General features: G+C 39.3%; 2 protein-coding genes and 1 long non-coding RNA gene across 5 annotated transcripts in view; 1 reads left to right on the top strand and 2 right to left on the bottom strand.

Annotated features, from left to right (window-relative positions):
- The window catches only part of FBXL5 (F-box and leucine rich repeat protein 5), a 40,158-nt gene extending 32,599 nt beyond the window's left edge, over window positions 1–7,559 (bottom strand). Inside the window, exon 1 of one of the 2 annotated variants that reach the window (XM_067298210.1) lies at window positions 7,416–7,559. In XM_067298210.1, the coding sequence (XP_067154311.1) occupies window positions 7,416–7,559 (144 nt within the window). The remainder of the gene's footprint in view (window positions 1–7,415) is intronic. The other variant, XM_067298211.1, reaches the window with a different exon arrangement.
- Window positions 7,560–11,392: 3,833 nt separating this feature from the next.
- Window positions 11,393–26,964, top strand: LOC106498751 (ADP-ribosyl cyclase/cyclic ADP-ribose hydrolase 2-like). The gene is made up of 9 exons (XM_013960072.2): window positions 11,393–11,790; window positions 15,544–15,673; window positions 17,191–17,326; window positions 17,811–17,893; window positions 18,503–18,579; window positions 19,714–19,806; window positions 21,896–21,982; window positions 22,485–22,544; window positions 25,694–26,964. The coding sequence occupies exons 1-9, from the start codon at window positions 11,624–11,626 to the stop codon at window positions 25,806–25,808; spliced, it is 948 nt and encodes a 315-aa protein (XP_013815526.1). The 5' UTR covers window positions 11,393–11,623; the 3' UTR covers window positions 25,809–26,964.
- The window catches only part of LOC136992271 (uncharacterized), a 36,701-nt gene continuing 36,549 nt past the window's right edge, over window positions 26,828–26,979 (bottom strand). For both annotated transcript variants that reach the window (XR_010884464.1, XR_010884465.1), the window contains one exon: window positions 26,828–26,906. This is a non-coding gene — a long non-coding RNA (uncharacterized lncRNA). The remainder of the gene's footprint in view (window positions 26,907–26,979) is intronic.

Here is a 26,979-nt window from a genome sequence, read left to right as displayed (position 1 = left end):
AGGTTCCCCACACTGGTGCTTTTCTTGGCTGTGGGTCAACCCAAAGTAATAGTAATTAGTGTGAAAGGCAAGACATGATTTAGTCTAGCTTATGGCAGAACTCTTAAGAAAATTCAAAACTTTCAAATGCCCCAGTCTATCTTGTTCCCTATGTACTCTTTTCCTCTACATAATCTTGTCAGTTGTTTTGCAGGTTAAATAAGATCTTGGAATAATTCTTTGGATGGGGGGGACGACACTGCACAGCACAGATATTATGGCAGACAATTATTTTGTTTTTCAAAGAGCACAAGCAATAGCACAAGTAAAGTCTTGCACTCTATTTTTTGAAAGGCTGAGGTCAAACTGATAAATGCCAAGCACAAGAGCACAGTGGAGATGGAAACAAACTGCAGTATTTTCATTTTTAGCAGTTTATTTCACACTCCTGTACTACATAAATAAAACAAACAATTTCTTCTAACGAATACCAGTAGATCAGCCTGTGAAAAATCCTGCATAATTAAAAAAAAAAAAAAAAGGCTTAAGTAACAGAACTGCAGACTATCTGTACAAGGATTTTCAATGATGTAATTGCTAGGAGCATCAGATCTACCCAGGCAACCTAGCAAAACACATAGCTCAGGAAGCATCGGTAAAAATGGCTAAGCCTTTTCCACCATGTAATTTCCACAAGTAAAATGCTACCAGGGAAGAACAGACCCATGTGGTCTTTGGGTTTGCACAGATGAAATAATTAAAAAAAAAAAAAAATCTAGTAAAGATAAGAAATACAAGGGTCTCAAATGAAAGCATGATGAACACTTGCAATGATGCTGTTTCTTGGCACCCGAGTAATAGCATTTCTCATAGGAAAGAAAGCATGTTAAATGGCTATCTTATATTCTTATAGTTAAGTTCTTACTAAAATAACACCCTTCTGTCTTTATATTAAGATTAATCGAAAGTCCCAAGAATGAAAGAAAAGCAGCTGCAGTAACACACCACAGACACTGCAAAAATGCCTTTGCCTCTCTACACCAGTCTGACAGCAATTTCCTATCACAATCAGGAGTGGACGCTGGGAAAAATCTACCACTCTTGTTTAGTCCATTTTGGGCAACACTAACTGCAAAAATAAATGAAAAGCAAGAAGTCTCAAGAATTGCAGCCTAAGTCTTTTTAATCAGTTACTTCAGAGATTATGAAGCATATTCTAGGATAATTGCATAATATCTGTATAAACATCGATACACACTTACAGTTTCTAGTTTTTTAGAAAGCATTGGCTTCTATTATTTTCGCGCTGCAGAGAAGCAGAGAAGGGCAAAGATGTTCATTGGGTTATTACTGCTCTCCAGAGTAGGCCGAAACAGAGGACAAAAATATCAGAGCTACAAGCAAAGCGTGAACAGAAAAGCTTTTTTTGTTTTTGTTTAATTGTAAAAAAAAGAACCAAACAGATGGCATAATTTGGTGCTGGGCAATTACTTGAAAAAAAGTATGCTACTGTGTCTGGCACAAGGAAAACCCGAAGGTATTTTCTTATAAAGGCAAACAATAGAGAGAAAAATGAAGAAGCATCTAATAGGTAGGAAAAAATAAGTTTTTTGCTAGACAAATGATAGAGAAGGAAGGTTTGAGGTGGCAACAGGAACTAGGAGTGTCCTGAAAACGGAGTAAAACTGTTATGAAGGTCTGTGAAGAGCCTCACTTAAACTCCAAACGTGTTTCAACACTGTTGTCCCTTATTTCAGATCTCCTTTGTCACTTTGCTTTAAATATAAATATTTAAAGCAAATGAATGCATTTTAAGTATATTGTCACTTTCAGATTCATCTTCAAAATATTCTTCTGCAAGAAAAATGAGATCAAAGCAGTTATTTCCCAGTAGGCATGGCAAGAAGTTACTGAACTATCCAGCATTTAGAAGTTAAGATGAAAGAGGCCCGGTAGAGTCTCTAAAGTCTGGTAGAGTCTCTAAAGAAATAGTCAGAGGCACAGATAGCAAATGGATTCACCTGCCTCTAGATGCTTATAGGGATAATGACTGGAATGGTGAATTATGAGGAGGTTTAATTTCCTTCCATCTAGAAGACTGGAAGAAAGCCAAGGCACTTGATAGTGGAGCTCTTAATTTGCAGACTTATTAACACCGAACATCCTAGGTAGCTGTTTTCTCACTCTAAACATAGGCAAGTGTGAAAGCACGTGCTCAGTGCTACAGAATGTTGATTGGTAACAATCAAATACCATGAATTTCTAAGTCAACACACACATATTTGAAGAAGCAATGGAAAATGAATGGCAATGTACCAAAATATGGCAAACAGACTTCTAAAGAAAAATGAAAGCTTTACCAAAATTTAATTAAAAACAGAAACAGGCTTACCATGGTGGAACAGTCATTTTCTGCTCTCAAAGATGTCAAGAAAAAATATTTTGGTTTTTTGGAGTGGAAAGTCAGAATGTTGATTATTGTCTGATTTTTCAGATTTCAGTCTCCTTTGATGCCATAAAAAAATGTAGTCATAATGTGGTCCCCTAACTCCCTGAGCAAGGGTTTTCAGTAGTATTTCAGCTTCATTCAGGCATTTTTACATTTCTAAAACAGCTAATCTGTGATACCCTTATTGTAAGAATATCACAAATTTAACATATAAAAACAATTCATTCTCTTCAGCATACCCTGAAGTTTGCAAGGTAGAGAAATGACTAAAACACAATAGAAGGCTACTGAAATGGATAGAAAGGTTAAGGAGAAATGTGTGCTCTTAAGCAGCTATTATTAAGGACTGGAGAGAGGAACTTTTTAGCTCTATGGAAGTTTTAAAAAGAACCTTCAAAAATAAACAAGACGGCATGGCTAAGGGAAGTAGAACAGAACAGCATTTAGACTTCAAATGAGAAGGATTCAAAGTCAGTCATAATTAACAGATGACATTAAAAAAAACAGCAAAAAAGTCCATAAATACTTAGATAAGAGAAAAAAGTGACACTAACTCCACTATTTAATGGGAGAGACAGAAAGATGACAACAGCAAAACTAAATGTCTTATTTGCTTTAGTGTTCATAAGAAAGGTAATTAGGACAAAATATTTATGACAATTAATTTTTAACATGGATTCAGAATTATAGGCTAGAATAGAAAAATACTAGTTGAATATTTATACAAGTTCAGTGTATTCAAGTCAGCAGCACATGATGAAATTGATCCAAATTTCCTGGAAGAAGTAGCCATAGTAATTACTGAGCCATTAGAAATACGTGCTGAGATCTTTTGGAGAACAGCAAGATCCCAGAAGACTGAAGTCAGGCAAACACAAGGAAAACCTTAGATGCTTTCGATCAAACACCTAAGAATGAGGTTCCACAGTAAAGCTGAGCTATTAAAACAACTGTTTAGTACTGAAATCATTAGTCCTGTTCCCTCCTCCCACATCATCACCCTGGTTCTGGAGCTTGTTTGACCTCTCAGTGAGCCAGTTTTACTGAATTTTCTTTTGCTTCAGTGAACAAGATGAACTCACTGCTCATCAAGGGGCCAGACAAGCACAGACAGTTTCATCAACAATTAACCCTTCCAGAAGCAGCTAGCAGTTAGATTCAGTCGTAGTATAAAGTCTCACATTGACTTTGAGAGACAGAAGGACATGAGAACAAGTTATCAATCAACTACTGAGATTGCATTACAGCATTTAGAGCATGATTTTCCCTATTCCTTTCCCCACAACAGTCCAGACTGGCCAGGTAATTTATCATGGAAGGCCTGAATGTAATCTTACAATTAGAAAACATGCTCTTCAGCTTCAATAACTCCACAAGATAGTAAGAAATCACAGGATGTTTGAAATCACACACAGCAATACCAGAGGCAGCTCAAATATGGTTAAGGCTCAGACCAAGTTTTAATCAAGGTGTTTATCTAGACCAGAGTCTGCCACAGGAGTAGCCCTGATCTTGAAGCTAATAAAGAAACAACCCGTCAGCATGAATTTGCTCAGAAAAAAGAATCTGACTTCCTCTTGATAAGATAACCAAACTACTTAAGAGGAAGAAGATACATGTTACACATCTTGATTTCTGTAAGGTTTTAAATAATGCTTTGCTTTACATTCTTTCAGCAAGCTAATACAGTCTACAAAAAAAATCATACAATAGCTCAAGCATTTGCACACAGCGCTCTCAAACAGTAGCTATGTTTCCAGCCAATCAAAATAGGATTTTTAATAGATGATCAATGGGAACCTATCTTGCTTTAAGACAGATGTGATACTTTCAGCCACCGTTTGGAAAGAGGGATAGTTGGTAAAGTAATGTAACTTGTGAATGACATTCTCAAATGTAGCAAACAAGATCGTAATGCAACAACAGAAGTGCTCTCTACTGAACACTGACGTGGATTTTGGACAAGTGCAGAGTACTACATTAGGACAGAAGAGGCAAATGCACAAATACGAAAGGAAAATTTTGAGCACTGCCAGAAACAGCACACAGATAAGCATGGGGTTACAGTGAAGCATAAAGTGAATATGGTGTTGTTAAAAATAAATAAATAAATAAGATGAAGACAGCAGAATAACAAATCCAAAACACATCAGCTTTACTCAACATCAACAGTGTCAAGTTTTGCACAACAGATTTCAAGAAAATCTAGACAAAATTAAGCTGAGGTTTCACAGCAGCTTAAGCCAACCTAGTTGCTGGGCTGTCACAGTCCCACCCTCTGGCTCCCATTGGCTTCAGTACTCATCTGACCAGTGCTTGCTGGCAACACTAAATCAGCAGAAAAACTACCCCCACTGCCAAAAAAAAAAAAATTCTCTGACAATTAGAGCCTTTCTGAGTCACTTAACATGCAATGGGCCCATAATCACGACAGCAGCAGTTTGATGGCTCAAACTGTCACAAAACTGCAGTTTAGGAGTCCTGACAAAAGCAACAAGAACACTGAGAGGTACGGAAAGCATGACCCATGTGGTAAAGTTAAATGAATCAATCTGCTTAGTCCAGAAAACAGACGACCAAGATGGAGGACACAGCTACAATTTGCAAATAAGCACAAGACTCTTCTGAAAACGAACAACGATTCACTGCAGATAGAGCTGATTCCTTTCTCCTATCTGGAGCAAAGATGATGCTAGACATTAGGAAAAACAATTTTTAACTATAAAGACCGTCTGATGTAGCACTCCACTGCCTAGAGGGGTACATCCTCAGAGGATTACTTATCATCAGACTAGGCAATAGATAGATAACTTTATAAGGCTTCTTACAAAATTAAACTTTAGTTATTCCTACTATGTAAGTCCAAGGCACTGTGTACAAAACACCTAAAAATGCCATTCAAGTACGCAAAAGAAGTATGGAAAGATCTTTGCTAGCAACAGTTTAAAAGTGCAGCAATTTTCTTGATGTAGTCAAACATCTTAAACTTCTGATTCACTCTTCTGTCTCATATGAAGTCTTGGAAGAACAATATAAACTATATCTCTCAGTCCTAAAGCATCACTGAAGTACCTGCACATTTTACTTATCAACAACTTTATAGTCAACTCCCTGAAAAACACAGATGCACCAGTTTCACCCCCACGAAGAATTTAGTGGATCAGGCACTAACACATAGCAAATATATTACAATGTACAGGGAACATGAGGAACAGCAGGTATCATGTAGTTAAAATTAAAGACTCCTCAAGGATTCACTAAACTTATAAAGAGCATAGCTTCGCAGGTTATAATTGCCATGTAAGCAGAAATACAGACTTAGCTAACTACAGCATCTTAATCACACAAGAAGGAGAGATTGGATAATTTTTTCCTGATACAAAGCTATCATGACTCAAATACAAAGGTCATGGGCCAGGCACAAACTCCAAACTCTGAAGCAGGGCTAAAGGATGCAGGATTAAGTGCTACAAATCCTCTCTACTTACATAAATAAACCCCCAAGCATTCATTCATGGTTACGCTTGTTTAAAAGAAAAAAAAGAAAAAAAAAGTTAAGTACATTCCTGTATGAAATTTTAAAAAACGAGAGATAGCAGATTGGCAAAATGTGATTAAAACCGTCCAATCTGATAAGTTCGCTCAAAACTTTGTGGGAGGTTCAATAAGAGTGACAAAAATGCATCTCGGGAACAAAAAAACCAAGAGCAGTAGCAAATAACTAGAAGATCTGGAGGTTCACACAAAACTTGTTCAACTACTGTCAACAATATGTTAGGATCGCTGCTAGGGAAAAAAAAGAAAAAAGTCACAGCCTTTTTCAGGTGTTTGCTCCCCTTTCTGTAATATCCTCTCTCTTAAAGGCCTCACAAATTTTCATGCAGCCACAGCTTAAAAAGTAACTTGATTGCAAACACACTTGCAAAAAAGAGTCACAGTGAAATTACAGAAGACAGCTAGACCCGGTCAGACATTACTAACTGGTAACAGTGTCACCTTTTCCTCCTCCTCATTCTCTTTGCCCAAGTCAAACAGGCTCACAAGGAGGGGGCTGGTGAGCACCAGATACTGGGGAAATAGGGGAAGTGGGGGCTCCCCCATCCTGTTGGCAGCAGTAAGCTGTTATGCTGTCTCTCATGTAACTTCACGCTCCTTTGAGACACTTGTTAAAACTACTCTGGTTCGCCAACAGCCGTTTATGCCACAGATGGGAAGCACGACTTCTTTCAGTCTGAGTGCTGGCTTTAAAGCATTTCCCTGAAACCCTTCTGTTCTGCCTGAAGGCGCTGCAGTGGAGTTTGCCTTTCAGGTGACACATCAGTTTGGATTACTAACTGCCCCGATGCAAGAACGGAAGTTATTTTTGACAAAGCACAACACTAATAAAAAAAAACTTTCTTAGCGTACCCTTCAGGTACTCACCAATTAAACACTGTACTTTAAAACACAAGCAAACGTTGCTCCTTGCAGACAGTTAGCGAGCACACTGCACGCCACTGGTGTCTGACGGTGCTGCCTGGCACCGGCCAATTTACAGGAAAAGAGATAAAAAACACCAAGCGGGGGCTTGCTTCCTCCCGCCCCCACCTGCACCCGGCACCCCGCCCGCCGGGGCTGAGGCCCCCGCGGCGCCGCAGGCCCCGCTCCGCCCGGGGGGCGGCGGCCGCGGCCCCACCTCCAGGAAGAGGCACCGGGGGCGCCGGCCCCGCTCCCAGCCTGGCGGCTGCTGCCCCGGGCAAGGCCACAGCCGCCGCCGGGGCCGGCACGCACCGCGGGCGAGGGGCGCCGGGCAGCCCCCGGCGGGAAGCGCGGCGGGCGCGGGACAGAGCGGGGAGGGCGGCTGCGGCGGCCGGGGCGGCCCGGGCGCCCCGCGGCAGCGGCGGGAGCCGCGGCCGCGGCCGGCGCGGGGCGCGCTGACAGCTGCGCACTCGCTCAACCCCCCCTCGCCCCTCAGGCGGAGCGCAGCGGGGCGGCGGCGGCGCGGTACCTTGTCGCAGTAGAGCCCCACGAGCTGCTTCATCCGCCAGTGCGGCGCCGAGAAGACGTCCACCTCCTCGGGGAATGGAGCCATGTTCTCCCCATAGAGCCGCGCCGCAGCCGGCACTGGCAGCGCCAACGGCGGCGGCAACATCCGCGCTGCGCATGCGCGGCACGGCGCGAACGGCGCCACGCCAGCCCGGGCGCCACGTGACCGCGGCCGCCCCGCGCGCGCCGCCCGGCGCCCCGCCGCGCGCATGCGCGCCGCGCCCCGCCAGCCCGCGGCGGCCTCGAAGGCCGCGGTGGGGGCGGAGGGGCGCTGCCGTCGCCCGCCTCCCGCAGGGGCCGCGGCGCTGTGTCAGCGCTGCCGAGCCTCCGCCATCGGCCTGCTGCCGCGCCCAGCTCCTTCCCGCCGAGCGTGGGCGGCGGGAGGCTGCGTCCCAGGCCCGCGATCAGGCGGGAGCGTGTCGGGGCGGCCCCCGGCGGCTGCGGGCCGAGGGGCCCGGGCCTGTCCGCGGCCTCGGTGGGACGCAGCCGCGCTCTGCCGCAGGGGCTGCGAGGCGGCCGCCGCGTGTGGCGAGCGGTGCCGGGGCCGCGGCCTCGCAAAACGCTGCGCGATGCGAGCGCCGAGCCCCGCAGGGGCGCCCAGGCCCGACTGCTCTCCCGCGGTACCAGCAAGACGCTTCCTAACGTTCAACATCCGAGGCAGGGAGCAGGAGTGCTGCCTTCGGTGTTCATCTGCCGCGAAAACGTTTCAGCAGACCAGGAATCCTTAGCAGCGTTAGATTACACATTAGTTTAACAAAATGGAGCAGTAACTGTGTCCACCAACACCTCGACATGTAGTAAATCGTACCCCCTCAAAATGGTCAAAATAAATGCAGCAGAAGTTTCTGACTGAAAACTATCACTGTACAAAATCCAAGCTGTATATATTAAATAGATTAAAAGCTGGTGAGTTTACAGATGTAAAAAAATTAATTATAAACATTGCTTGAAATATTTCAAGCAAAGGCCCACTGTACTTAGTACAGTGTTCCTCAACATAGTAATGATTTGGAATATGAAATTATTGCTGGTATTGCTAGTAGGTAATGAGAGCGGCACATCACATGATCAAAGTTACCTAGATCACACAGTACACAGCAATTTTTTTTTATCTCCTTAGCTAAGGAAATGAGCTCTGAGCAATTGCAGTGTTGGGTGTTTCCTTTTCCATCCACCCTTTCTGCTTCCCAGAAACTTTTGAACCTGTCGGCCTGTTTAATCATATTTGACAAAGGTTTACAAATCTTAAAGATGATTACATTTGTGCAACTTTGGGGAAAATTAGCAGCTATGTATAAGAGAGGGAAAGGAAGGCAAAACACAGGTATGATACAGCTGGCACATTCACTGCTTGACCAATACAGACAGTTCTGGCTCTGTCCTAGCCCCAGGACCCACCAGTTCTTGCACAGTGAGTACATCACAGCAGACAAGGGGGAGAGGTTGGGTTATTGCTGTAGGTAGGATTTATGGACCAGAGACGCAAACCCCCAAGAAACAGTGTTTGGTTATGTCTCTTGCTTACAGAAGAGCTTGTTAATACAGGCAAATTTAAGGTCATGTTTCCCAGCATAAAGCATGAAGTCATACAGAACTGGGGTTATTCTGGCAACAGTCCAAGTCTGAGTAATATAGGAGATTAATTCTCTCACCTGTTACTCCCTTCTTCTGCTGGAAGTTACCATTCCCATCTTGTAGAAATAACAAGAGAGAACATGTCCATTCCTCATCTGCCAAGGCTTCAGAATATAAACATATGCTGAATTTGATGGTAGTTCGAGTTAATGTGCAGTTTGTGAATTGGAGTCTCTCCAGAGCAGATATGCTGCTGGCTTTGCTGACTCTGTTTCATGGGCAGTAACCTCTTGTAGGAGAGACAGACAGACAGCTAGGGTCAGTGATCTGCATCCAGCAGGAACTGCCAAAGCTTGGGAGGCAAGATGGACAGCCAGTCATGACACTGAAGTACAGTACTACAAGAGTGAGTGCCTAATAATGAGGTTAAAAAGCTGAATTTTTCGTAGATAAGTTTAAGAGGAGACTTGGTCATGTTCTGCAAGAATTTACATGGAGAGTATTTCTGAGGGTAGATTGTTTATTAACGTAACAGAAAAAGGCATCATGAGATCTAATGACTGGAAGCTAAAGGTAGACAAGTTTAGACCAGAGCTAAGGTATGACGCTTAAACCATAAGGCTATCCAACTGTTGGAACAATTTCCCTGGCGATGTGTTAGATTAGCCATCACATTAAATATTTAAATTAAAATTGAGTAAGAACATATATTAAAAATGGCTGTACTGAATCAGATCAGAGACCCATCTAGCCCAATGCTGTGTTTCTAAAAGCGGCCAGTGAGGAGAGGAAGCTTGATAGAGCTTGAGATGGGAATCCCAGCAACTGCTGGATATATTTCCATTCGCTCTGGAATGGCATGACACGTCATGTCTTCCTGCAGGCTACCACTGAGCAGCATCCACATCTTTCCAGAGTTGATGAGTCCGACCCTGGTGTGTCCTTGTAGAAAAGTCATTCCAAAACTCTGTTCATTTTTTACGTTGTCCTAACGTATGCTGTGTATTTTAAGCAGGCATTTTAGTCTTCATGCAAAAATCAGTGAAAATTTCTGTCCCGTTCCATACAGAACATCACATCAGTGATGCCTGTGGTTTCTCTTAGTCCTGAAGTTACTGGGCAAAACTTGACTGCAGTGAAGTTAATAGCAAAACACATTCATTGAGTTCTGTGGATGATTGTAAGTCTCTAAGCCCAAACCTGAAGCAGTAGACTTGAAATCATTTGGCCAATTTGCTGGTCCCCTATCAGCATGGCCATGTTTCAGAGACATCAGAAAAGAAATACAGAGAAAAAGCATCACAAAAGTGACTGAAATGAAGTACAGCATTTTCTGTGTCTCGAGCATATCAATCACAACATTGCACATCTATTTCAGGGTAACTCTGGCTCTCCTAAAAATGTGCTGCAGATAACAAATCCTTTTGTTATCCTTATATCACATTTATAGGAGAAATCCATCATCAGCGATTTACTCAACAATTAGCAAGATTCTGCCTACAGCAAAATCAGCTGAGTACTAGTGCATCCATGTCAGCATAACACTATATAAATAAAGACATAATAAAGATGTATGTATTCACTAAAGCATGGAGATTTTTTAATACAAGAAAAAGAACCAACACATTTCTCAGGAATGTGAATCCGTAGACAAATTATGCTCAGGTTGAAAAGAGAAGTTTTAAAAAAGGGGGAAAAAAAAGTAGTTTAGTTGTATTTCCAGCAGTGTATACAACAGAAAATTTACAATGAAGGCTGGATTAATTTATCCCATTTGATGATCTAAAAAAGTACTTAGCGAGGAGAAGTTGGAGGGAGAATAAACATACGCGGGAGTTGAAGAGGTTTCTTCAATGCACAGGAAGCATATCTTAATCCTTTTGGTTCTCACTGTGATTTATTCCTGTTTGCAAGACAGTTTTGTTCACCAAGAAGAGTTTGAAACATGTATCATCACACCAAAATTTTGCTGTCAGTATCCAGGGGAAAAATAGAAGAGTTGACTAATGTTACCATATCTGTGATACAAGAAAATCTGGCTTTTTATAAGCAGTTTACTTGTATATTTCACTTTCATCTTGATACATATTTCAGCAATTTTTTCAGCCATTAGAGAAATATATGCAAAAAGTGTAGCCCTTTTTTAAAATTAAATGAAACTGCTTTAAAGCATGTTGCTTGCAAGCACTTGCGATGTTTTAGCATGTACCATTGCAGTGAGTGTTCAGGAAACCTAAGGCATTGTAAACAATACTGAAGTGGTAAGTGTTTTTTCTTTTACAAAAGTATGCTGTAATGCTGTCTAGTTATCACCAGGTGGCAACCTCTTGATCTTTGAACTGTGTTTTTCTGAAGCTGAGAACATTTAGATTTAAGGAAGTGATGTATCCTTGTGCTGCAATCATTCCAGGAAACAGTTAGGTTACAATCTCCAGCAAAGTTTTGATTTCCGTGTAACTTTGTCATTTGTGTACAGAGCTGCTGCCTGTATTGAAAATATTACATGTTAAGCCTTCTGTTTTCCATTTAAATTTTATCCTTTAACTCTCCTTTTTATTCTTTTTTTTTTAGAACTTGGGTTGTCAAGAGTTCATAATGAACAGCCTTTTTTTGTCTCTCTTACTTGTCTCTCTTCTGTTTATGAAAAGCTTTTCTGAAGGGCAAGGAAAGAAATGGAAAGGTGAAGGTACAACACAAAACCTGGAAAGCATTGTAATTGGAAGGTGCTATGAGTACACCAGAATTGTGAATCCTTCTGTTGGGTAAGTTCTTGCTTGTTTCTGAATTAGTTTTTATGTTATGCAGAAACCTGATATTTTATTCCTGGCCATGAGAGTTGTCCTACTGAAACCAACGTGCTTGTCCGGGAACAAAAAATGAGCTTTGATAAATGTAATAATGATAACAGTAGCATAAATAAGGCTAGACTTTTAATGCTTCAACTTTTTTATTTCACATTTTTCCCCTAGTATTACAGGGTTCTACAAGGAAAACTGCGCAAAAATTGTGGGGTTGGTATTTCTAATGTACCAAATCTACTACACACATACAGTAAGTTCAGTGCTCCTGAGAAGACCAATTTTACTTCTTCAGGTCACTTAAGAGGGCCACTCTTTATAGCTATCCTGTGCTACTGAAAGAATCTGTTTAGCTCATCCAGGTGCTGCTGAAGTAGTAGCTGTAAGCTTTCATTGTCTACAGTAATTAGACGGTACTGGGTGGCAAGTCACACGCTTTGGTTAGATGACCATATCTTCCATCTTTCTTGCGTTGTTTGGGCTGGTAAAAAGGGGAATACTGAGAAGACATTCTTGAATTCAGCCCTTTATCCTGGCACCAAATTTTTTCCTGATAGCTTGAAGCAGTATTTGCGGAGGGGGCCTAGCTTGGTTTCTGCGGCACAGGACTGCAGCCTTAAAAAAAGTCAGATTCTTTTGTGTGATAACAAGTGTCACCACCTTGCCCCAACCTCCCATTTTCAGTTCCTGCTGCAAAACAGGAAGATACAAGGACGTCTCATGAAAAGAGGTTTATGACTTTTTACAGAGAGAAAAAAAAAAAACAAACGTTTCTTCCTAGTAACTTTCTTAACATACCTGAACCATTTTGGCTGAAGTTGGCCTATGAAAAAATCATCCTCAGGCAAATACACGGTACTGAAATTTTAGCTAAACAGTTCAAACCTGGCAAATTTAAACACTTCACAGTGGAAGGCATCAGAAAACTTTATAGGTTACCACAGACCTACAATATAAACCATGAAAACTTAAGTCATTTGGGTTTATGAAGTCTGATCTTGCAGTGTGCTCCAGATAAGTAGAGTTACCATTACAGTTAATGGATTTAATTTTATTTATATTTGAAGCAGAACATAACTAATAATCCAAAATACTCTAAAACATGCAACGTAAAGGATGGCTATTGTGGAAATGTTAACTTTATCATTTACTGATTTGGAATTCTTAAAATGTAAACACAATATTATTGAAAGTGTTTTTATATGTCATGTTTACAAAAGTCTTGTGGTCTAATTTCTGTGACTTCACAGCATACTTTTAAAATTGAAAAGTCTGAAGACATTCATCAAAATCTCAGAATAGCATGAAGCAAGGTTGGACATTAGCACTGCTTTCCTGAATTAAGGGCCAAAACGGCATTGTAAAAAGAACAGCTGCACAATTCATTTCATTTCATATGTTTTTCTCTTTCCCTTATGTCTAACAGCAAATACAGTAATTTAAACAAAATGGAAATTTCATATTGCACAGGTGCAAAACAGATACTCTAATTTTGTGTAAACCTTTCTGTTCTTATCTATTTCTTAATTGCCCCCAAGCTAAATATTACAGAGACATAGCCACCTGGATGGGTTTTGCTTGTGAATTTATGTGTAAATAGAATAATTAAAAAATATATTTTATTAACAGAAAAGAAGCTAGAATAGCACATCCTTACCTTTTGGCATAGTTACAAATATTTATAAAAAAGTATATAATATAAAAATAGTTATCGAAAAATTAGAACATCTAGAACATTAGAAACATCCTTTACATTAAGACCAAACATCAAAAATTGCAGTCAAAAAATATTTTATAAAATATTATGGTCATGTAGAAGTGAGGGATTTGAATGAAAACCATATGTGAAATTTTGTAACACAAGTATGCTATATTACACAAACATAAAAATTGCTATAGTGCTTTTCCCCCATATTTCTTTGTTGGTAGGATATAATCTAAGATTTCAAAATGTAGTTTTTTTTAACTGAGTACTGTGAAATAAATCTGATGTGGCTTACTGATATCTATTAAGATTAGAAGAAATTGTCCTAAACTACAGTCCTTCCCCACCCTGTAGTTTCAAAAGTATTTTTGCCAGCTAAGATATTTTGAGTTACAGAGCAGAATAATCCTTTTGATTTGCAAGCTGTTCAAACATGAGATGAAAAGACATGAATGAAAAAACGCAGTGAGTGAATTAACCAGACAATTACTGCTGGATTCAACTGTCAAGAAAGATGTTAAGAGTTCACTTGATCATAACTTACAAGTACTAACATGAAAAAGTGAGTGCTTACAATAGACGTTTCATTAGCAGAAAGAGACATAAATATAGCCAGTGATCAGAAGCTAAAGTTTTACAACTCAAAATTAGAAATCAGGTGCAAATCCTCTTACCAAGTGAGGATATTTGAACACTGAAACCACTGATCAAGGGTCATACCGCATCACTGAGGATTCTGAGATCAAGATGCTTTTTTCTTTTTTGAGCTATGTTGTTGTGTGAGTACGTATTGGAAGCCTGATCAGAGATTACTGTGAGAAGTTCTGTGGTCTGTTTCATGCATGAGTGTTGCTTAACTCATCATACAGGGTCCTTTAAAGAATCTGGGTCATTCAGCACCTCAAAGGAGCTCTTTAAAGAATCTCATGAGGAGGAGCACCCGCAGAAAGCCTGCAGTATATGAATGGCATTCTATGAGCAAAACACTCAAATGGCGAAGTTTGGTTTACTTACAGGAACTATTATTGCTCAAGGTGCAGCTTTGCAATTGCAGCTGTTCACATTAGGAATGCTTTATGCACATAAACTACATTATTCTGTTCTGCAGAGTGTTCCCAGCATAGACATTGTCACAGCGTATGTGGGGAAGGTACTGTGGGAAAGTGGTGAAAGTAGCAATTCACTTTTTAATTACTCCAGGCAGGCTCAGAGCTTTGACAGATGAGCTCCTGCAAATCCAGAGATTTAAGACACTTCTGTCCCTAAATGGCCTGTCCTGGCTTTCTACAGGAGGTTATTGTCCCCAAGGCAGAGCCAGCAGAAGGGAACTATTTAATCCTCCCTAGTGCACAACCTTGCATCTTATTTCAAGCCCCCCTTCATAAGCAGTTTAAGTTTAAATGTTGAGTCCTAACAGCTACTGCACAGTAACAGTACACGACCCACACTGTCACTGTACTCATTCTAGGGCCATTCTAGTGCTAGGGCCTGTTTATGCTGGAGACATTTCTTTGTCAGTACCATTATTCTACCATAAAAATTTTTAATAACTCCTCCTGCTCTTTCTGACATTTTAATAGTAATTTTGCATTCCAATAGCTTTGACTGTTTAGCCACACTTTAATTGGAATGGCTTTTAGATCCCAGAAATTTGTAAGAAAGCTGGGGTTTTTTTGTATTTCTAGAATACTGGATAGCAGATCTTGCTACAAATACTGTACCTTGTAAGATTTTTGCTGTATTACTATGTATTTCTAATTCCACAGTGTAAATCCTATTATTTTCATTTCTAGTTCTTCCTATTCTCTTTGGATAGGTGCTGCTGTAAGGATTAAGGAAAAGTAAAGTCCTATATGTTCTTCATGAGTTGTGAAGTTTCTACCAGCCTGGCTCCAATTTTATGCCTTAACCTTGTGGAGTTTTTAATTTGGGGTTTGGGGGACATTAGGAACAAATCACTTGCTCTGTTTTGAGGAAACATTTTGGGTTTTTGTTTCTTTCAATGATTACAGTGAGAAGAATTGTTCAGAGTTGTGGGAAGCTTTTAAAAATGCTTTTATTAAGAAGGATCCTTGCAACATTCGACCTTCAGACTATGAATTATTTATTAACCTGTCACTGCACACAATTCCACCTAATAAGGTACTGATTATTCATGTTATGTTAACGGTCCTGTGACATCCCCTAGCTTTTCCAAGACATAGTAGTTCAAAATTGACAAAAAGTCATTCTGTGGCTCACTGATGATTCATTATTTTTGGCCCATCTATAGTTTACGAACTAAGCTAAAGCTTGAGGGCATTTTTCAGTTTGTTTGTCTGCATTTATTTGATGCAGTAACTTCTCAGCAGTCCATCCACCAATTCTGCAGCTGTAAGAGAAATTTCTAAACATCAGAATGCTCGAGTCCTCCTGATTTGAAGAAAAATAAGTAAACTGAGAGGGAAAGCAATGAGTGATTCACGGTGTTCGTGGCATCTGCTTTGCAGACCTCGCATTCCAGAAGCCCACCAGCTGGCCAAGCTTACTGCTTACTCTGGGGCTCGTGTGTCCCTCTGTGCCACCTTTGGACTCCCTTCCTCCACAGAGGAGTCCCTGTTTCCCATAGCTGTTCTGTCCCCAGGGGCTCTGCGTGTCCTTTGTTTTTTCTTTCTTCTGTCCTAGCAGCCCCTCCTTGGTAGTGCCTCTGTGTGTATTCCCACTTCCTCTCTCCATTCGTAGTAAAAGCCCTGCAGACACACGCTTCCTCTGCGCTGGGGTTTTGTGTGCCTTCCTTATCTCTGTGACTCCCTTTCCACACTACAAAGGCCATGTCAGGAGCTCTGCTGAAGTCCTTAAACTTCCATTGTTGCTTTTCCTGAAGCGCTCTGCCTGCAAAGATTGTGTCTGCTTCCCTCTTTTCCTTCCACTCCTCACACGCCAAGTCTCAGGGCATCAACATGTTATATTCTATTACAAGCATAAGCAGAAATGAGATAGGGTGGTGTTCTATGCTAGAAAACAGTAAGTATTTGATGCCAGTCTCTGGCAATTGCAGAGCTGTGAAACTGCAAAAAATACTGCTCTTTCTGCCATAGTATCCAGTACGCATCAGAGTGTATGCTTTAGCCTTGTCTGAAAGTTTGTACTTAAAAGGTGTTTTTCTGCTAGTGCAATTATTCCTTATGCCTAAATGATACCAGCTAAACCAACAAATACTCCTGTCAACATAGCTTCATTCATGAAAGGGTTTTGTAAACATAGGAATAACAGCTAGATAACATGATTCTTTTTTCACACCATAAGCCAACATAGTAGTGTGACAGAATTTTGTAAGATATATCTGGCTTATAAATATGTCTTCCTTTTTTTTTCTCCCTTTTTCTGAATCTGTCTGCTAAGCAAGACAAAGCTGGGCCTAATTATATTTCAGATAGGTCTATGTCCATTCCCAGCATGGTGTGAATGCCCCTCAAACCTCTACTGATCAGAATTTACCCCACTGTAAGAACAAACTTTGTTCCTATAAAGAGATACATAACATTTATGATTATTTATATGGTTTGATTTTTAAGGAAATAACATATTTTAAAATGTTTTCAGCACCCCATAATCTCATTGTGTTCACATCCAAGTGATGGTTCATTTCTTCTCTATTTTGTTTTCCTTTATTTATTTAGTCTCTCTTCTGGGAAAATAATCAGCAGCTAGTCAATAGCTTTTCTGGTAGAACTCGTCGCTACATGTCCCTGGGTGATACTCTATTTGGCTTCTTTGGAGATTTGCTAAACTGGTGTGGGCAGGCAAACAGCACTGGTAAGACAATGACTGATATATTAAACATCTGTCTGTGAAACCATAACAGATGCTTACTGCTGTGTTCTGGAGGAGCTAATTCTGCTCTTGCCCCATGAAAAATCAGAGACAGCTTCACTGTCTCATTCGCACCTATTCTGTGTGAATATTTAACATTGCAGTCAGGAGGCACACGGCAAAACCTAAATAACACTGCACAGAAGATAAGCCTCCTTCTCGGTCCTCTGAACCTGAAGCTCTTTGTGTCCCAGGTGTAGTTAGAGCCATTTCAGCCAAATTATTCAATCCACAGAATGTTACTGTCTATGTAAACTGCAACGGTTGGTAAATGATAGAAAAGATACAACTGTCACATTTCTATGTTATGCCAGACCATTATGTATGTTCAGTGAATAATGCAGTAATATAAATAATTGCTTTCTAAGGTCACTTTTTACAACTCTTATCATATCTTTAATAGTACGTATCACATGTCTTCCTACAGGACTGGACTATGATTCCTGCCCTACCACAGAAGAATGTGAAAACAATGCAGTGGAGTCTTTCTGGCAGATGGCCTCAATCACTGTAAATAGTGCATTAACGCACATTTTGTACATTAATGAGTATGTCCTTGGTGGTTCAAAAAAGCATTGCTGGATCGAAAGAAATTTAAGGCTATAACTAAAGTAGATTATTTCCTCTGGTACAAACATGCTTTTCTAGACAAGATTCCCCTTTTGCAAGGGGAACCTAACTTTCACCTTATCTAGCTAATGTGTTAGAATTCTATGTTTGATGACATATATTATGCTTATATTAAGCACTCTAAGCACTATAATTTCTAAGGAAGACAGGTTCTAAGTGATCTGAGTACTTAAAACATTTGACAGCCATGGTAGAAACCCTCTATTCACAGAGCAAGCCCAATACAGAGTGCCAAATTGCTTTATTTCTGTCCTGAAGAAGCTATTTATAGGTTTAAGATGATACATTGAATTAAAAAAATGGTCATTTAGTTCTTGTCCTCTCTACTGCAATGACCAGCTAGGGTGTGAGTTTGATATTATTTTCACAATTCTGACATTCTCCTTGGTAAAATTCTCTCCTTGGCCATTGTTGCATGCAGTGCGATACCAAATCATGGGTACAATCTGTAAGATAAGTTCTGAAAAAAAATTTTGTCATGTATTGCAGTATGCACAGCATAGTTCTGGGGTGATACATGTCCTGTTGAATGGTTCTGCAGAAGGAGGAGCTTATCCAGTCAAAGGGTAAGAAAACTAAATTAATAATGTGTTCAAAGTCTGATGCCTGAAAAAAAGGTGAACTGGTTGTTCGGGTCTTTTGCGGCACAAAGCAGTGGAAGTCTGTAACTGAAAGTGCCTGTTGCATCAAGGTCTGTCAAGAGCTGTGGGGAGTATCTTCATCTGTAGGAATTAACATGAAATGGATGAAAACAGTGCTCTGACTCCTGTAGGCATTTTACAGACTGCTGTGCTGTCGTAGCGTGACATGTGCCAAGTAAGATAAATGGTCTTTGAAAGCCTTCTTCAAGTCAGCAGTCATACCGTGGCAAAATATTTGTGTCTGTCTTCAAGATGACCGTTACCAAATTTCTGTTCAGGGATCTGCCCTGGGAGAGGACATTATTACAGGAGTTAGACCCTCTGTTAGGTCTAGGAGCAACATATGTTCTATAGGGAAAGATTTTAGTCCTGTTATTTCTCCATGCCCAAGAGGTATTTTGAAATTTGTTCTGGTTTTAGAGAGCAAAAAAGCTCAATAAGAAAGTTAAGAGCAAGGATTAGCTCCCTTTTCTCCATATTCTCTCTTTAAATTAAGGACTAATGTATTTTCCCTGATTTACAAGTGTCTTGCTATGCAGCAGTTCATCTAAATTTATATTTCAGATTTATTTAAAAGTGACTCCTTATCCTTATAAGTTATTATGGAATATGTGGCTGTAGTGACTACCTGCCTCTGATGAGAATATTCACATCTTTCCTTACCTCAGCAACTGTCTTATCCTAGCAGATCAAAAAATACTTTAAAAAAACATCAAACAGATCCTGCTCCTGTTTGCTCACTGATGACTGAAAATAATCACTGAAAAGGTCATTTTATCACCAGACAGGAGGGAAAAGAAAAGTTTATAAGAGCTACCTCTGTTCCAAAACACCTACTACCTACTTACCTCCTTCCCCCAAAGGGTCCATCTCTGTACACAGGTACAGGTTACATCTGTGGATCAGATTTTTTTCTACTCTGTGTTAAATCTGATTGTGATCAGAAGATACATAGTAAAATTAAACAAGCCCTTATCCTACAGCAGGATCAGAGCCCTCATTACTGAAAAGATTTTTTTCATGTTCTTTATAGCTGTAACTATTTGTTTCTTGAATCAGTTTTTTTGCAGACTATGAAATACCTAATCTCCAGAAAGACAAAATCTCAGAAATTGTCATCTGGGTTGTAGATGATATTGAAGGACCTGATAGGTAAGTTTTATCTTCCAAAAAAATCATTTGTCCTTTTCGAAACTTGTCTTTAAAATTTCACCTTAGTTTTCTTTTGATTATTATTACATAGTAATAAAACTGAAAATATTTTAGATGCTTTCATAACACAGAAGGCACAATTCTACCATTCCCAAAGTGTATATAAATACCAGAATTAGACAAAATAAAAATACATTCTATATTAGGTCTGGAATCCACTTAGTTGGAGATACATGTGTGTGGAATTCAGACCTTAAGTGAGGATAGAACATGTACAGTTTCACTAAGAAAAGGACCAGTGTGAATTTCAGAATAAATCCTGACATGAGAAATATTTCTTTTGCCTTGTCTAATGCATTCCTTTCATTTTCACCTATCTTAACAGTTCTGGAAATTAGTAAATCAGTGAAATGCCACAAGAGGGCTCTTCTCTCAGTACTTAAAATCAACCCAACAACAAAGAGTAGACTTTAACAGGTCTAATCCTGCCATTAATTTAATTGTTGAAAATTAGTTGAAAAGCCATAACATGTAACATTCACATACAGCAAAGGAAAAAAAAAACAGATTAGTCCAAACAGAATAGCTCATTGATAAATAACCAAAGACCAAGTGAAAGTTTTAGCCAGAAACATAGTGGAAAATGGACTCTGAAGTTAACCAAAAAAATTGTTAGGGCAGACATTAGGCGTGATTTAGGACTGAATAAAGGAAGAATTAAATAGTCTATTTATTATAACTTTTGTGGGGGTCTGTACAAATATGTGGTAGATGAATCAGGAGGCAGAGGAGTAGAGGAAGTAAGTTTTACCCCAATCATCTGCGGAGTCCCTGCATTTTAGTGTAACATACTGTGGCTCTTCATTGGTCTTAAAACTGCCCTGCCAGAAGAGGGTCAGAGGAAGAGACCCAGATGTCACCCCATCCACCACTGGTGGCTAAATCCTTAGTGCCATCTGTATTCTTAGGAGCATGAGGCTTCCGTTCTTGCTACTCACATTTTCTAGTCACATCCATTCATTTTATGCCATTTCTCTTTCATATCTCATCTCTTCTCTTTCCTATCCTTTTTACCCTCTGTTGCTTCTCTTTGATTGAAGTTTGGCATGGCCAACCCAGACCACATATTTTACCTTAGTATTATGGAGTCTATGACAAGAAAAGCAAGTACAAGCATGTTTCAGATTAGTGTTTCTCAGCCTTTCTTTTTAAATCAAAGAATCATACCCTTTGGGGGAAAAAAGTATATGTATAGCTCACCTTTGCAAAGGTTACCGTTATTACAAAGAAAAATTAAGACAAGCTTTGAATGTTAATTTATCTTTCAATTTGTGCTTGTCTGGATGCATGGGAAAATATGTATGTTTTTTATTTATTGCTTTATACAATGGTTTTGTTGACTCCCATGTGATTTCTTTAGAGCCGTCGGTACTTACTGACCAATAGGTGAGTAACACTGACTTTAAAAGTTGATATTGATGCAAGTCTTAGAGGTCTGAATAGGTTCTGTACTATGCCAAGCTTTCTTTGCTAATTAGGCTACAAATAAAAAAAATAATGCTAGACACAAAAGCTGCATTTAGCATTGTTTCTGTTCTTTTCTGTCTCCTTGTGTATTTGTATTGTTCTGTATTCAAGAAAGGAGGACAAGCTCCCAACAAGAAAAATAATTCCAATTCATTATAATCAACTTATTCCATAAAGACAGTTAGCATCAACTTTAGCACTATCTAAATAACTGCCCAAGAATGTTACAAATGAAAGTTTTATTTATTATTTCACAGAATTATTTAGTTCTTTTCCTGTTTCTGTAATGAAATCTTAAAAATGATAATCTTGGTTAGTAGAATCTGCAAATGCTACAGGGGCTGGAGCCAATATTCCAATCTCTGCAAACTGAATATAAAATTTTACACAACTGTAAGCAAATGAAGTGTTATAAAAAGCAACGTACAGTTTTCTACAGGTGTTAATGAATATACAAGGGACAAAGTAATGGCAATTTACTTTACTAATTCCTTCAAGTTCAGTGAATGGAAACAATGACATAATAAAAGACTTGCAATAACGTTAAAATCCTTTCTCGTAGAGATTCCTGTGGAATTCATACTGTAAAGATATTAGAAAACAGATTGAAAACCCTTGGTTACGATCTCACGTGCACTGACAATTATAAGTAAGTGAAAACACTTCATAAATATGGTGTATTTGCAGGAGTACCTCATCTATTTTAAATTATTTCTTACTTTCCATTATTTGAGTGCTATTAATGTTGTGTCATCAGTAAGAGACTGATATCTTGGAAGGGTGGTCTCACATTTTTCAGGCTTACATTTCAGCCATGAGTTGAGCAAAACACTACATCTAATTGTATAATTAAGTGCTACATTGCGCTTACCCAGTGTCAGGCACAGGAGATGGCATCATTCATTCCACTTCACTGTAAAATCTTTATTTGGATCAAAAATCTAAAAAACAGTTAAAAATGCTGTTAAAAATGCTGTTGAATGTCTGCACAATTACTTCCAATTGCTCTAATTATCCACAGTAGATTCTAAGATAAATATCATTAAAGGGAGGCTTTAGACATGATACTACCGTTGAGTCTGTTTCATTTCTTCTTTCATTTTCCTCAGTTTTCTAACTGAAAGATGCTAAATAAAATAATCTCTTCACAGGTCTGTAATGTTCTTACTCTGCCTGGATCATCCCGATCATTCTAAATGTGCTTTTTCATCGTAAGTAAAAAAAATTCAGTCGATCCTCAGTGTCATTAGAACCAAGTAAATAATGCACAAGTCAACAATTCAACAGATTGTATATCATCCACAAGCAATATACGGTATTTTTGAGTTTATTATTTACTGTGTGTTGAGTAAAGAATTTCTATTTACAAATTGGGCACAATGATCTGTGAGTAACTGCTGTTCAAAATTAGGTGTTAATCAGTTCTCATTGGTCACACAATCACACAGTATATTACTGATGGTATGAATGAAGTTTGTAACTATTGCTGTTCTGATGCAAAATCTACTACAAATTCAAAAATGTTTTCATTAGTATTCTTCCATGAGTAATGAAATGGTAGGTCAAATGACAACAGATCTGTAGAACAACATGTCTCCAGCTATTGGAACTTTCTGTTCCAAATCTTGAGGAAGTTTTTTCTTATTCTCCATTTTGTTTGCAAACACAATTTCTCTATTTTAATGTATTTATTAATATATATTTAATATATTTGCCAGTAGGCCATCTGCAGAGAATGTAGTTCATATCCAAGATACACCTTTCTTAATTAGTGAACATCACTCCAGAACTAGGTTTTAATAGTCTCCCTTCCTATGAATATTTTTCTTTATTGCATGAAAAAGGTTAAATTCATTTGTGATGTATTTCAGTGAACTTAAAGTTGACTGTGTTCACTTGTGCTTAAGTTTCCTAATCTGTATGTTATATAGGTACACATAAGATCTTTGAATATCCGAATATGAAAACTTCCTCACAGTTTGGAAAGTTGCAGGATACATGAATGTGTAGAAGTTGTTCTCTAGATTTGCTTTTATTTATAAACCATGCGTTTGGCCACCTCCTATCTCTGAATGTCCTTTCTGCCCTAATTCAATTGCCTAAAAACCCATGTAATACTGCCTAGGCAACTTCTGCTATCAAAAGCCTGATTTGCTGTCCCTGCTTATGGCAGCACAGCGATGCTACCGCTGCGTGCAGGTTTGGATGCATTCTACCTGCCTCCGAGCTGAGATTTTCTAGCAGTAGTGCTTCTCTCAGTACAGAAAAGGAGGTGTATCTGTAGCGTAGCTGTAGTTTTTAAGACACCATTACAGAGAAAGTGAGTATGCCCTCTTCCCTCTGGTCACTGATAACTTTTTCCTCATCTTGGCATGCGACAACATTTATTCTTTCATCCCAGCACCAATCTATAATCATGTGGTGAAACAAACAGTTGCATTTTAGAGATCACTGATAGCTCCAGACTTTTAAGTGGTAGACCATAGAAACAACCTGCTGCAGGCCTATTGAGGCATTTGTTTGTCACTATGTACCACTTATATGGTGGGTTAAAATAGGGTTTCCTTGTTCTGCCAGTGAATGGTAAAGTTTTTGTTCATATATGTCAAAGGAAAATTCAGTTGCCCCATGTGAAATCATGGCTATGAACATGGTGACAATATTAGGAAACTGGAGGAAAAAGGACTTTACAGGACCTCAAAAACTACAATATTGTGAATTCTTAATGGACGATTTCTCTCTTCTCCCAGGTTTTAAACTATTTCCCTCAAAGTCTTGTGATGTGGGTACATTCCTCAGCAGAGGAAATCTGGATGAGAAGCCTTTTGGAAATCATTAATGTCTTGTTCCTTTCATCTAAGGGATGAGCATACCAGTTCTCCAGTACTACCACAAAGGGTTTGCAGTGTATAAGCAGGGGAACAGCCACTTCATCCCTTCCAACCATGTCAGTACTTACATGATCATAATCACTAGAGTATTCCAAGCACCAGTCTCATACTGGGTAATTACTAAGTAACTTAGCTGTTACCATCCTCCTCAGGAAAATTTTCCTTGCTTCTTCCCTTCCTGAGCCTTCTGTTCTCTCTTGTATGTATGTCAGTATAATTGGCTCTTCATATCTATGCTATCCCTAATCAAGACAGAGCGCTTCTCAATCTGCATGCTAAATATCATTGCTTTTCCCTGAAATTTAAGTCACTAAAATACTTAATGCAAATTACTTCCACAAATCACACTTCTGCAACAAATAACATCTCCGTTGAATTTAGCCTCCCTTGAACAAAGAGCCTTAAGCAGATGTATATAAATTATTTGATGATTATTTTCTAGATCTATTTTCTTTGTGGATGGATCCCAGCTCTCTGATGGTCCATTAACTGACACTGGGACAATTTGGTCAGTCGTGGTATCACTATTAAGAACATATATCTGTTCAGAAAAGGCACCTTATGCATTATGTGTATTCATTAGTGTTCATACACTACATTTTGCATACTTCCATAGTAAATATTGAGACTTGGCATCCAGGCTTCATTGCATCCCCTCTCACAGTGGCTGTTTGCTGTTGTGAGACTGATGGCTGGCTTCTCAGCCTCTAGAGAGTAATGTCCTCAGCCCACAGAGTTGTGTAGGTGACACTTCTGTCATCACAACTCCTGTTACACAGGCATATCAGAGGAAAGGGCTGCAGAGGGATGGCCTTGAGGGTGCTGTAATATTCTTGGAGCTTTTTGGGTAGATATAGCATCCCTTTACTCTTCTCCAGACTTGAGCTATGTTCCTTCTCAGTCAAAATTTAAACTTTAGCTTATTAACTTTGACAGCCTGACATTTAAAGAAAGCATGTAAGTAAAAAAATACCCACTAGATGGCATACAAACATAAGCAGAAAGGAACTCAAAGGCAACCTGTTAGTGGTGGTATTTATTACATGAATTACTGAAATGCCAGGGAGACCTAGCAATGCATCTGGATCCTATTGTATCAAGCACTGTAAAAATACAGACCTATAGGACCACTGCTGCTCAGAAGAGCTCTATACAGTCTCTAGTATAAGGCAAGAGATGCTACATGGACATGGAGAGACAAGCAGGCATGGGTAGTATGGACAAACAAGGAGACAGTCTTGTTCAGTGGGATAGGAAGGGGTGTACCCGTGGTTTTGCACACAGCTATCCTGTTTATAAAATCATGACAGCTGAGCACAACTGGGAATCCACTGAAGAGCTCTTGTAAAGAAACTTCTAGCTTAGCACTTGGACTGCAAAGTTCATCCTTGGATGCAAACCTCTGATATTTAAAAGAGTCTCAACTCAGCTCTGTGCTGTGAACATCCTGTTTGTTTTCTTTTCTTTAGATCTGCACCAGCAGCACAAAGAGGACCTACGTCTTCAGACAGAGGAGGCAGCTGGAACAAGCTCATGTTTGTTGCTTTTGTAGGCTTTTTGTTCAGATCTGCTTTAGTGTATTAAGTTAATCAACTGAATCCAAATCTTCTGTTTGCTTCAGTTGGCTATAAATTAGGCTTTAATTAATTTATAACTGCAGTTTCACTCTAGCTCTGGACTGGCAAACCTGAATATTTCTATCTATATATCAACTACTAATAGTTTAAAGAAATACTCTATTGCTGCTAGAAAGCCTCACTCTTCATTTTTATTTTCCTGAATAGGAGGAATCCATTGTAATTTCCTCCTGCTGAATTCTCTAGAATTCCACTGAGAATAATACATTCTCTCTGTTCGTGTATAGCAGCAAGAAAAGCTGTATTATGCCCATCATATATCTCTGAAACACGTTCCTTGTTCTTAACAATTCTAGCATTTTGGCCTGGAAAACTAAGTGTCTGATTATCCTGTTTTGGGAAAAAGGGAGGAATACAAATTCAGATGAGAGAGAACTTAGATGCTCAGTACAAAAAGCAATACAGTAGATGAAACAGTGGAAAAATAAACTCATTTTCAAAAGTATAGTATTTTAGCCAAACTTACCTGAAACTATTGTACAGTGAGATTCTGGCTTGCATACAATATTCTGCCACATACAGTCGATTGCTCTGCCATCCACACAGCTATTCCTCAAGTGGCTATTTCCTGGCCACTAGATAACCAATAATCAGTAGTATCAGCTCTTGGAAGTTCCACAGATTTTCTACCATGATGCAATGAGTAGCTTTGTGACATATCAAATTCAGACAAGAACTTGCCAAGTCAGACAGCTGTCTGCTTTCAGATAACTCATATGACATGTTTCAGAATGTATTCAGAAGAGAGCAACTACCATCTTAAAGTTGCTTCTGTCAGTTATCTAAGTGTTCCAGATACCTCTTCCTCTAAGTGACCAAGACACTCAGCTATCAAAATGGCACGTAAATCTTTGGGGAAAAAAATTTGCTCTTCTAGAAAATAACTTTAAATTACAGTTTGGTTTTATATTCAAGTTAGCTTCTTAATTATTTATTTGTGTATTACCTGATTGTCAGGAAACTGGTGTAGGATGTTCCTGTTTATCTCAATGCTTCTGATTTAGGACTTCACAGTAGATTTATATTCTTTCAGTCTCTGGTAAAACTGTATCATGTTGCATGTTTGAAAGAAAGAATATCAGATAAATGTTGTGTTGTTTATTTGTCTGGCGTCCATT

This window comes from Apteryx mantelli, chromosome 5, assembly GCF_036417845.1.
Source record: "Apteryx mantelli isolate bAptMan1 chromosome 5, bAptMan1.hap1, whole genome shotgun sequence".
NCBI classification, from domain to species: Eukaryota; Metazoa; Chordata; class Aves; order Apterygiformes; family Apterygidae; genus Apteryx; species Apteryx mantelli.
This window is presented reverse-complemented; position numbering and strand designations above follow the sequence as displayed.

Bases quoted from the DNA above. Each gene is read 5' to 3' on its own strand.
- LOC106498751 (XM_013960072.2), top strand. From the start codon at position 11,624: ATGAACAGCCTTTTTTTGTCTCTCTTACTTGTCTCTCTTCTGTTTATG. The intron at 17,327-17,810 runs GTAAGACAATGA...GTCTTCCTACAG, and splicing joins TGGGCAGGCAAACAGCACTG to GACTGGACTATGATTCCTGC. The intron at 18,580-19,713 runs GTAAGAAAACTA...TTCTTGAATCAG, and splicing joins GGAGCTTATCCAGTCAAAGG to TTTTTTTGCAGACTATGAAA.